The 12,783-nt window shown below is 46.3% G+C and overlaps 1 protein-coding gene across 2 annotated transcripts in view; it reads right to left on the reverse strand.

The window, feature by feature from the left end:
* LOC120836036 (lamin Dm0-like) overlaps positions 1-12,783 on the reverse strand; it is a 94,724-nt gene that overhangs the window by 73,224 nt on the left and 8,717 nt on the right. For both annotated transcript variants that reach the window (XR_005717066.1, XM_040218386.2), the window contains exons 5-7: positions 10,667-10,904; positions 9,248-9,441; positions 7,227-7,331 (exon numbers count right to left, since the gene is read on the reverse strand). Coding sequence is in view for 1 of the 2 variants with exons in the window: in XM_040218386.2 (XP_040074320.1) it covers positions 7,227-7,331; positions 9,248-9,441; positions 10,667-10,904 (537 nt within the window). In the remaining variant the exon portion in view is untranslated. The remainder of the gene's footprint in view (positions 1-7,226; positions 7,332-9,247; positions 9,442-10,666; positions 10,905-12,783) is intronic.

Genomic DNA, 12,783 nt, shown 5'->3' on the forward strand with positions numbered 1-12,783 from the left:
TGACAGTCCCCAATCAATGTTAATAAAAAGAGCAGAACAAACTCACCGTTTTGATAACAACAAGGAAAGCTCGCACAGAAACCACCAAGCACCTCTACAGCTCGACAAAACAAGCGCGGCAGTAACGGCATAGAGTAATATACACAAGGTAAAGAGCGGACACTGCCATAGGCCCCAGCGGCCCAGATAGACCAGTGACAGGTAGCGCTCCTAGCGGGCGGTATGAAGTGTAATCTGATTCCGTTTCCGGTCAAGTTAGTTTCGGTTTCGGTTTGGGCGTTTCTGCCCCGGTTCTCCGGTACCCTTCTCTCTCTCTTTCCTCCCCGCCTCGCTCGGCTCTCGGGAGCTCCTTGACTCCCAAAGCCGCTGTGTTTTTTTTTTTCTTTTTTTAATACTGACGCACTTTTGCTTTATTTTTTACGATAGAGTGCGTGCAAAATGTATCAAGCAATATTTCATTTTACTTCACAAAGCATATATATATTTCTTGTTCTTTTTCTATTGTAAAGCATTGAAGTTACACAATCGCCGCATTGACTCCTGGCTGGTGGAGCATTGTGGGGTCAACAACAGTAAGTGGTTCGAACACATTTTATTGGACCACATTCATGTATACATGATTTACTTCAGAAGCTCTGTATGTTTTATACGAAAGAGATCGATACTCACAAAAATAAATGAATATGAAGGACTTCGGCATATCGTACAATTCGTAATAGATTCTTAACGGAACCAAGTTAACAAAACCTTTCCACGGAGAACATGCTGTATGATACATTCACTTTCACGCCGACTCGGGTACGTGAAGTAAGTGCAAAAATAAATAAGACATCGCTATCATTACCAGTCATAAGAGTATAATAACAGTGCGAAGCACACGCCGGATAGTACAAATTCCCGATTTCCGGCAAATATAAAAAAACACCAATTTGCATGGCCTCAAGCCATTACCAAACAAAGAGAACTCTATTCGAAATCTGACAAGATTCAACGTCCCTAAACATTCCCCGAAATTGTTCAGAAAAGAAATATGGCTTCAGAAAAAAGCGGCTAAAAGACTATGGACAGTGGATACAAAAGTGGATACATTTTCTTTCAAATATTTTTAGCCTCTATACACTATTTTCTATCACAATTTTGTAGAAAGTGGACAAATATTTTTGTTAGGGAGCCGTGATACGCATTCGCTGGAAAAAGGGGAAACAAATATTTGGAGAGCAAGCTGCACCGCCCACTTAAGCACTTTTTGTTTTTGGTTTGGCAACCGCCTCTGTTAATACACTATTAACAGTTAAACCTGTCTCGTTCTTATTAACCACTGAAGTGTGCAACCGAACTTTGTCCAAATTCCGGTTAAGAAATCAAACATGTCAACACAAGCGTATTCTGCAAAACAACTTTAAAAACCCTTTGTGGTACTCCTCTGGGCAAAGGCTAAAACCACCCAGACCTCAAAGTGTGCTATACAAGGCGGCACAGACTCCTCGAACATGTGTCACACTCTCTATTATAGGAAGAAAGTCATTTTCTAGTTGCTGAATAAAATGAAAGGCAGCCTGTGATGGTACTACTAAGTTCCCGAAGAATTTTCCAGGCACGTGGTATGCTTTAGGAACAAGACAGTACTGGTGAGGCCTGGTCAAGTTATTAGACTCATGCGATAGCAGCTGAGAACAGCCACAGCTGTAAGTTGTCTGCTCAAGCAAAAGCTTGATCAAATAGCCCCAAACGTAATAAAAAAAGTGGACGAGTCATCAATTATGTTAGACCTGATGTCTGATGCCAGCTCAGAAATATCCTCTAGTGGCGGGAAGTTATCAATTGGAAGACATTCCACAATGTCTGAAATTAAACTTTCATGGTGCAAAGATATTCGCAACTCCTTTAGGAGGTCAGCCTTGTCATCCTCTACGTTTTCATTGTCCGACAGTTTGAACAGTTTCTTTATCCAGAGGTGTTTTAGTCCTGAGGTGAACTGATCCACATTTGGGTTTGTGTTGCAGCCCAGCATTTGTCGTATATAGCTCCAAAAACGTTCTCAATTGTGTCTTGCTGCAGGCGTCGTGTAAGCAAGAACTTCAAGTCATGGCTGCTTGAAAGCTCATCACAGAGCATGAGGAAACTTTTTATAGTAACTTGCCACCCAATGATGGCTTATGGCTGCCTCCTACTTTGGAACTGCCATGCTGAAATCCATCCGAGTTACTGGTGGAAAAAATCAAGTATTTCAGATTCTCCCTTCAGATTGGCATGACGCAACTTCTGCCCTGTCTTCTTGAATTTTTTAGCTATTTAGACAGTCTAAAGGTATGCACATCCTATCGCAGAAAAAGGCTGTAGCCATGGCTGCCTCAGGAAGTTCCTTGGCATAAACAAGGGATATGATTGCAAGAACGAGCAGACCTGTGGGGACAATTTTCTTCCATGTTACAGAAAGGTTCTTGAAAAAATGTTTCTCTCAGTAAGTTTCGGAGCCAATTGCAAGCTCATCTCATGGATAGAACAATAAAGTTCAACAAAGAAGACCACTCAATGACCTCATTTCGAATGCAAAGTTTGTGGGCTTGGAGATTGCTCTTGGTTGTTTTGGGAAGGTGTGGAACATCAAAGACAGAGTAAACGTGTTCGTTGTGAACTTCAAGAAATGGCTTATTACCACACACACCAAGCTGATGTTTGAAGCCCCCTAACCACAGACCACAGCCTTTACTGTAAAGCCAACAGACTTAAAGGGGCGATGCACTGATATTTTTATTTTGCGCAAATACCGCTTAGAACGAACCCCTGACGTTAATGATCTGTGAAATACACGTTCGTTTTCACCACACGCAACATAAGTCGCAGAAAAAAATAAAGAAAAACGAGCAGAGTTCACCCCTCAACTCGAAGCCATAACAAGCGGCCCCGTGATCTGGAGCCGATTATATGCCGCCAATGGTGATCATAGCCATGCGCTGGGGTTGGCAAGGCACAGGACACGCGCTGAGTTCAAGACATTGTTATGGTTCGGCTGTTGTCGTCATTGCAGCGATTGGACACAGGACACTACCCGAATGTTTCTCGAGCTATCGATTATCACGAGTCCAAATCGAGTGTCCACGCCATGCTCGGGTCCAATCTATGAGCCGTATTCAAATATCGTCACTGGGCGGTACTGCTACCGCCCAGCTACGTCATCAGGTTTTTCGAAGGAGAGATTGAATGAAAACACTCGGTTTTGTCCTCAAACTTGCAGCGCAACAAAGGAGTTTCTTGGTCAGTGGCGTTGCGTGCGAATATCCTTGAGTCCCACTAGTGCCAGTAAGCTTGTGTAAAGTGAAGACCATTCCCATTGAATATCGTTGCACCGCCCCTTTAAGCTCCCGAATGAGAGAAATGAGGAGACTGCGTTAAACAGAAGACGTTGTTGGAGTGTGCAAAACAGTGTATGCAATGGGCTAAACGCACCTCCTGGAAATTTCAGACAGCATAACAACCAAGGCTCTATCTGCAATGTTAGAGGTTCGTTCAACACGGTCATCTGTAAACCCATGGACAATGTCGTGTGCTGGGTCGTAAGTTAAATTCTTTTTTTAAAACAATCTCATCGGAAATCAACATGCACACAGGTTCAAGTGCAGCCAGACAGCCCGGCAGAAAGAACAGCGCGAGAAGCTCGAACCTATCGGCTGCACGAATTCACGCCGAGCATGCCAGCACTCGGGCGGTCATGCGTCACCTTGATTGATGCAAAGTCGACCGAACATGATGCAGCAGAAAGCACAGCTGGACGGCACGCACGGCACAGACGAACGACGCAGGGACGAGCAAAGGCCATGCAGAATGATGCAGAAGCGACGGCGTGCAGACAGGCAGGCCATGGCAGGCGCCATTCATCACGTGCTTTTTGTGACGTATTTGATTTAAACTATTTAGCCGTTGTAAGTACTTTAAACAATTTTAAAGCATTGCCAATTAAAAAATAAATACTTTTCACAGAAAGAGTTTTAATCAATTTTAACCAAATTGCAGAAAAGCGCCACGTAGCGGAGGGTATGAAACGCACTATCTGGGCCGCGAATCGGCTCCTGTGTCCTCTCTTTACGTTTACTATATTACTCTATGGTAACGGCAGCAAAACGAGCGAGCGGAGATGGGTAGATGAAGAGATAGCGGCAGTGTGATTATACTAGACAAAAATCTCACCTCGTGCTTTTCAATTTAGCGGTAACTAGCGCCACCTCGTTTCGGAACGTTTATCATTAGTTGTTTGACAGTGCAATAAATTATCCTTAAAAATGTGAAAACCGTTGTCTATTAGTCTAAACCAAATAAAACAATTTTCAGCTTGTCGCAAACAATTTCAGTTGTTTAAAGAATCGTAACTTTAGATTTACGGACAAGTCAATCGTATTTCAGATTACGGATGCTTCTCCGTAGCTTTTAATTAGAAGCTCTACGTTTTTTTACGGAACGTTTTTACCGTGCACACCAGATAGAAAGATATAAACATTCTTGCCTAAACCTCTCGGACCGAGTCAAGAGCATTTCATTTCAGTATTGCAGCGAGAGGTTCCGACAATGAGTGCATCGCTCTAAAAAGTGCTTCTGCCGTATATGCAGTTAAACCAAGCAATCGTACATCAATCGCCGTACTTCAGTTCTACTCACCTGCCATGCAGAGTAGTTTCGCGTCGTGGAATCCTCCTTTCGTTGGAGCGTCTCCGGCAGAGTAGTACACCTTGCCGTCTTCAACTACACCGCTAAAGTGCCTTACATCGTCGGAACTCACAACAGGCTGGGTCTTGTCGAGTAGAAATTCTACTAAAACGTAAGACAATGTAGAGCCCGGGCAGGATCGACAGGTTGGAGCAAGCGGGCAAACAAAACGAGTCGAGAGCGATCGTTCATGGATGCTCGGCGAAGAAATTCGGCGTTTCGGCGGGCTTCTGATCAAGGTTGTCGGTCGGTTGCGTGTCATATCTCTAACATCAGCGGTTTTATGGGCTCACGTCCCGAAATCGTTTTCTCGTGCATAGATTATTTTTCGTATTCCTAGATTTGACGAAATAGTGGTATCCGAACGAACTTTACGTCCTTTGACCGTACGTCTGTCTGCACGTCAAAGCTTTTTGACGTACAGTCAGAGACAGTCGATGTACAATCAGAATCGCCACCAAGAAATCTTGACGGCATTTCGCGGCGGCCGACTGCCACCAGGAAACCATCAGAAAGCAGACAAGCGGGGTCTGACTGGAGTTTGACTGTCGGTCAGAGTAACTTGTTGGACAGTCAGGCATGCTTGACGTACAGTCAGGCACAGTCAGCGGTCCACTAGAAAACATTAACTGCCAAACAGGGTTACATTGATGGATTTTTCCTTCGGGGGGGTAGGCAACACGGTAACTGTGCGTTTGTGACCGAGTGTGGTCCTCTTCAATATTTTCTGCCTCAAGAATAGAAGATCGACCAGTAATTTACGCAGTCCACTGCGCAAGTGACGAATGATGCCATGCATTCTGAAACATAGACATTGTCCGACAATTACTTTAAACACTCCTCGCAATTATAACAATTCTTTTTTCGGCTAAGGATTAGTGTGTTGCAAAACAAAACATTGCTTCTTCAATTAGTGTTATTTTGCAATTTTCAGGTATCCGCATAAAACTAAACACAGAACTATAGTGCTCGACGTTGCACATCTGACATTCACTCTCCCTATCTTCCGAAACGTTCGTGTATTCCTAAACACCAGAAACACGTATTTTAAAGGTTAAAAACGAGACGTTGTGAATATGGGACGCACACTTTCATGCAAAGCTGACTTCAAGTGACTCAGCAACCGTTGCATTCGTTTTCCCGCACAAAACGGTGGCTCCCAGAGAAAGCAAGAACGCAGCGTTATTGCCTTCATTTTAGCAATGTACACACACATGCCGGCTTGCGCTGATGATACCTTAAAACCGAAACTCGTAGCGTGATTCGTGGCTGCGCCACGCTCGCTTCTACCCAACGTCCCTGTCACGCCACTCCTCCAATGAGTCACTAAAATTGCCAGTAAACACACAAATACAACATATAATGCATATAAGCCCAGTTATTACTAAATAAGATGATATTCTACAAGATAATTGTATCGGTGTCGTTTTTAAGCTAAGAAAGAAAACTTGTTTGCCAAGAAAAACTAAATATCAACGCTAAGCCTAGTAACAATGTATCGAATCGGAAGTTCGGCACCGAACTTTCGATTCTTCAAAAGTTTGGCCCATCACTACCTTTTACTACCGTTTTACCATGCTTAAACGAAAATTCAGCTGAACTCCTGAAGGTTATTAAAATTAAACCCAAAGAGACGCCCAGCCATCCTCAGTGAGCGAATTTATAAATCAGCTTGATGGACACAAATATTCTTCGTTTATTCTCAATCTTCCACAAAAAAAAAATAATAAATAAATAAATAAACACGATTATTGAAAGCAGATTGTCAGGACTAATGCCTGCGCTTCCCAGCGAACATCCGCGTACAGCGGAAAACCAATGCCCGCGAGATTCGCGGGTACTGCTTTTCCGCAGCACCCGGGTGCTTGGCAAGGAGTGCTCTCAACGGGGCCAGGCCCACTCCCGATGAACGAATGGCACGAATTAAGCGAAAACTCCACTTGAATTAAGCAGCTTAAAAATGCATCGAAAACATGGCGGGAAAAGCAAAATATTTAAATGTGTCCGAAATAAAAGTGAGTACGAAAATTTCTAGCTTGAATTATCGCGAGACCACTGTATGCACCGTTTCACTGCGAGTCCTACCACAGCCGACGCGACGATTCGACGAAGACAATCGAGCAGAGCCAAAAACGCGCCGTTACACCACTCGTCTTCGTGGATACGCCATCACCAACTTAACCAATCGCAAACATAAAAAAAAGGTGGGACCTCGTCGCATCCACTGCACGCGATTCGTGTAGCCGACGATGGCAGATGCGCAAAGGCAACAAGTGCAGGGACGACGCGCTTCGGGCGCTGCTCAACCGCTCACTGTAGGACGGTAGCGCAGCCTGTGGTCGGACTTAAAGAGAAACGGAGTACATCTTCGAAAAATGTCGCCCATAAAAAATCAAGCCAGGGGGTATTTACGCCAGTCCCTGTATGAAAGGCTAAGTCTGAACTGACGAAAGCCTCGTTCTACTTTTATGAAACAAATGGAACCAGTGCCTTCGACGAAGAAAAACAATTCAAGAACTGCAACGCACCGTGATGGTGGTTCCCGGTTGGATGATGTGGTTCCGGTGGAACCGGAAGGTGAAGTCATCGTTGCCGGACCTGCGGTCGATCCGCCAGCCAGACAATGGAATCTCCTGAAAAAAAAAAATATATATATATATCGAAGGCGCCCTTCCAAGGATCAGCTTACGCGCGGTTGGACCGTCGCTTACGGGGAGTGGAGCCTGTTCCTTGGAGTCTCGAGCCCGAAAAGGAGCATCCCAAATATGTCTCGCAAACCGAGTGGCCAGCTGAGCTGGCAATCTTGTACCGCAATTCGAAAAGCAAAGTCGAGCACCAAATTGTTCTCCGGAAACTTGCACAGGTTTTTATTTCACTTAGAGATGTTAAAATGCTGTGGAATGTACCCCGTCTTCGAAGTTAACCGAGAGTGAAGCGTCTGTTTTATTTCCACCACCCATACCAGGCTGCTCCAATTTGTCGAGATTCGAGAAAAAACTTTGCCTTGGTGAAGCTAACTGCGAATGTGTTCAATCGTTGCAGACGTCTGCGAGCAACGCAAACGAAAATAGAAATGCAATTTCAAACACTGAAAGTAAGCGACAACACAATCTACAGATAACAATGCCCCTGCTTCTTAGGACAGGGGGAGGGAAACAGTAGCATAGAGTATGAAAGTACTGCAGCTTGTGCAGCGAAACTTCGTGCCGCAGAGCTCAAGGATAACGTGCTCAATCCACTCTTGTCCGTTCTAATGTGAATGAGCATCATACCGGCGTGCAGCCTTGTGTCACTACTGCGTGATGCACGTTAAAAAAACCCAGGCTGGTGGCCGTACTGCACTGGCTAAATTTCCTGTCTACGGACCGACTACTTCCCACTGTATATACATACGAACACGACAATTACTTTAGCTTGGGAAAGAATGCAGAAGAAATCAACTATGTGTTAAACTTTGTTTTACCTGAAATCCTAATGTAGCTATGCCACGAGCCAATAGGGTCAATCAAGCGGCTTCAGGTACATAGCGCGACGACATTCGAGCGCCTATTTTATTGTCGAAATGTCAACCACGTTTGTGCCAGACCAGAGACACCAATTTTTTGCTCTTAAAGCACAAACATATTATTGAAGAAAAATTAAACCGAATGTCGTCACGTCACTTTGAAATTAAAAGCAGCGCCGCTCCGCGAAAGTACTGAGGCAAGCTACAAGCGCACAAATCCTGTCAAACTTTGCTGAACCGGATTTTCCTTTACTCTCGCACCTATGCAACTCCTGCGGGGGCAACTAAAAGGATCAGGTTTGTAACGAGCCTCTCTGCGTTAGTGATGTCGCGTTTTTCTTGACGGCGTGTTTCGGCACTTGTGGTGGCAACGGATCAAAACCTGACAGTTTCAGTTGCCCCGCTCTCCACAGGCGTTGAATAGGCACGGGAGAACAAGGAAGCCCGGATCGGTCCAGTTTGACAGGGCTCGCGTCATGGTGCGAGCCCCGTCGTTTTGGCCCTATGTTTTGGCGTCTTTTCGAGCAAACAATTGGCGCCTCCGCCGTGTCACCAAGACGTGGTTGATGTTTAGACAATCAAACTGGCGCTAGAATTCCGTTGCAGTATTGCATCAAATGTGCTGTGACCTCACACTTCCGAGTATATCCGCTTGAGTTTGTTTCAGCCTTTGGTTGTGTTCCGACTTCCAACAATACAATGTTAGGCTTTGTGCAATTCAAACATGATTTCCCTTTCATGTCACAGGCTTCCAAGCATTGGCCTTACAGCTCCTAGATAACAAGGCTGCAGTTATGAATTCTAAACGCCGCCTAAAGAGGCAACACGGGGCATTGATTGATCAAGTGCCACATCAGCGTCTGACGAAGACTTGTCTTTAATCGACGAGAACTTGAGCGTCGGCTAAACGCCGTCGCAGCACTTGGGTCCACCCTATGATCCCGCGTTTGCCGCGTCAGAAGACGTCGAAAATTCGGCACCACGGCCTTACCCATGAGACATCTAGGGGGCTTTAGATGGCAAAAGAGGGCGACGTTTACCAACCTTCGTGCCCTTGTTCTTTATGATGACGTATTTTCCGTCTGGGCAGTGGTCCGTGATCTCCAGGTCCCCCTTGGCGGATGCGGAGACCTGGACGTCGAAGTTTGACTGGTCCTCTCGGTGGGAGAAGGTCCGCTTGCGCTTGGCGCCTCGGAGCAGCGGACTGGTGTACATCTCAGCCCCGCTGGTAGATGCGCCTGAGAGGGACGAAATATCGTTCGCATCTCGCACGGTGTATCGCGTGTGTGCGGCACGGTTAACGCATCGCTCGCCTCCATTGCCCGCCCTTGACTGCGCTACACGACGAGCGAGTCTGACAAAATCCGTCCCTTCGCACGAAAGGGGAGGGGCTTAAAAGCGAGGAGTCTCACTGCGCACAAGAAAGGAGGCGCAAAACAAATTAAAGGCAGCGTCCTCTGTATGGAGTTTGGTTTTGCGCCGCTCATGCGCGCTGAGCAATGTCGTCGGAACGACCACGACAATGCTGCTTTTTCGCAGTTTACTTTTTACAGACGCTAGTGGTCTTTGCGTTTTACAGTTCACGTTGCTTTCCCAAATATGTGCCTCCTACACTAGCAGTTTTGACGACAGCACTTTTGATTCTAAGAAAAAAAAAGAAGGAAAACCGGCGATCGCACGTGTGCGCCAACAATCTCGTGCCGGGATCCTTCGTGAAAAGAGCAGACAACGTAATGTGCAAGCCTTGTCTTCTGGGTGGTGGTGGTGCGGTGCTTGGAAAGAGTCTCCGCAAAGGCGGTTCAAAAGTGGGAAAAAAAATAAGGCGATAGGTTAGGAGAGTTTCTTTCGCTGCGACGAGTCGGCGTCGCAGCGAAAGAAACCCAAAGGCTCGCCAACATAATTTTTACGCATTGCGTAAAGAGAACCACGACGGGCGAGGTTTCCCTGCTCATTTTGAAGAAGTTCTTTGTGTGTAACAAAGCGTCACCAGCAACGTGGCCTTATCGGGACCACCACATTCCAAAGTGGCCGAAATGCATGGAACCCTTTCCAGTAGTTCATTTTTAAGAGTTAATATAATTTTCCACGGGGAAACGTCGCATGCATTTGGGCCGGTTTGGAATGGCTGTTCCCCGCGGGCTCAGATCACTGGCAACGCTTTCAGACAAAGAAGCAAGAAAGCGTCAGTTGCAAGGTCTGCACCTACTTCAGGTTTGTTTCGTACTTGCACAAAGGAAAACACAGATCTATGACATTGTATACAACAAAAAGTTTACAAGCGCCCTAACGATTGTACTAGCAAAAGCCCGGCCAACCTATTGTCTGCTCTCATTTTCCCCCTTCTGTAGCTTTTTTTCTCATTTCATTCGGGATCACTTACTGCAGCGCTTACGCAATTCGCCGCGTTCTGCTCCCATCGCGAACCCCCACCCCGAGATCCTCACATCAACTCTACGGACTCACTGGGCGTAATGTGCAGCCGGGACTCTTCGCCCTCCAGGAGCTCACGGTACGCGGCAATCTCGAGGTCCAGAGCCGCCTTGATGTCCAGCAGGTCCTGGTACTTCCGCAGCTGGTCCTCAATCTCCGCCCACAACCGGGAGATCTCTTCCTCCCTGGCCATCAGGGCCCGGCCGTGCCACTCCCGCTCCTGGTCCAGCAGACGCTCCAGGTCTCGCACACGGGCCGTCAGGGACAGGTTCTGCGGCGGGAAGACTCAAGTCACGGTCTCTTCCCAATCTTCCTACCAGGAGTCGTCCTGCGATTCCCGCCCTGGCCTGGGGAGCTTCTCGGTCACAACAGCGTGCAAAGTCCACGACATCATGAAATGGTCATTCTCTCTCTCCACCTTAACGTGATGGTCAAGCCGATCCACCTCTCATCCACACGCTCGAAATGGCGAGAACAAACGAGTGGAAACAAGGTGACTACCAACTAAATCGCATCTCGCACCGTCAATGTTGCACTAAAAAAAATTATTTCCGCAAAAAACTTTTTTCACAGGCATGTTATAATTTTACTTAAAGGAGCTCTGCAACAGTTTCAGTGCTTTGCTTAAATAATTTGGGAGTTAATGTCTCGACCTGTCTGAAGTAAAGAAAAACCGATTTTGCCTGCATGTCCTAGTTTTTATTTTAAAAATGGACAAAGATGGAGGTTTTCGGCACCTCTCAACTCCTTCACCATCTTCCTAGTCACGTGCGCTCTGACGTCAATGGGGTTTGCGCGGGGTTCCGGTTAAGCTTCCTCTTTAGAGCCATCAGTGGACAGCGATAACTCATCCGCTCGCGACCGCGTGACCACGTGCTGGCGGGCGCAGCCAGCGCAACGCGAACAATATGGTTAAAGGAGGAATGTTTCATCCGGGTCCGGCCATCCCCGTCCGGTTCTGTCCCCCTCCGGCTTCTGGCGGCTGTTCGCGGTAGCAGATGGAGCTGACGGTTTTGTGGACCTAGGATAGATGGCGCCACTAAAACTCCGTATAATAAAAGATTTGTCGATGATACCAGGTTTTTGACACATTTATATTGATGTTGAAACAAGATTTATAAAAAAAAGTTACTTTTTATCGAGCAGGTATTCGCACAACTTGCCATCTTTCTAAAAGACACCCCATTGACGTCATGCCACGTGTTTCTCATGGCCGCCGCTCGCGGCTGCAGGTCGGGGGATATTTTAATTTTTACCTCGCGATTAAGCGGCGGAATCGCAACATTTCGAAGGAAGGAGGTGTGTTTTCTGTTCTTTGTGACAAGATGAACAATGTGAAAAGCAAAAGATGCCAATTTTTTCAACGTTAAAATCGTTGCACAACTCCTTAGACAAAAAACAAAAAACTTTATTTTCAGTTGCCCTTTAAGGTAATAAAAGAAAATTACATTTTAACAAAGCATTTCGGCCAGTTGTACACGAGTTCAACTTAAACCAATGAGGTTGGTACTACAAGTGTTGGAAAGAATTGCATTAAACTTTAGGGCGAAATATATCTCAAATCGCACATCGAAAGATATTTATTTTAGAAAAAAATTTGATCAAAACCGAAGGGGCACGACTCGGCAACAAATTTTAGATGCTACATTGTATACGTAAAATATAAATGTACATGCACAATGTATGACGCAGCAGTACGATGGCTAGGATGTATGATACATCGAATCCATCGGACGGATGAATTGACAGATATGGCTGAACCAAGGAATCGGGTGGCGGCTTGCAGCACCTGGCAACGAAATAGCCAAGGTTGTCGACTAAGGTTTCGCCATCCGCTAAACGTAGCGTCGCCGTAATCTTCGGAGCAGCGCGGCACAATTACTGCCGATTTCAGGCTTTTGGCACCGCCAGGCGCAGGAAAAAATGGCGCGGCTGTGCCGCCCCCGGCAAGCTTCCGTGAACTGAAAAACTGGAAAGCGACCTGCTGCACAACAGGAGTCTGCCACATCCACTGCTGCGACACCGCCACGACCATGGAGGGCGACGATGCTACACTTCTACGACGTCATTGCGTGTAAATAGAGGTCATTCGTTAGGACGTTGTAAAAACACCGGTTGGAGACTTGGTCCAGGCACCGCACCTGAACTAT

The sequence above is a fragment of the Ixodes scapularis genome, unplaced genomic scaffold (genome assembly GCF_016920785.2).
Source record: "Ixodes scapularis isolate PalLabHiFi unplaced genomic scaffold, ASM1692078v2 ptg000137l_1___fragment_3__unscaffolded, whole genome shotgun sequence".
NCBI lineage: Eukaryota > Metazoa > Arthropoda > Arachnida > Ixodida > Ixodidae > Ixodes > Ixodes scapularis.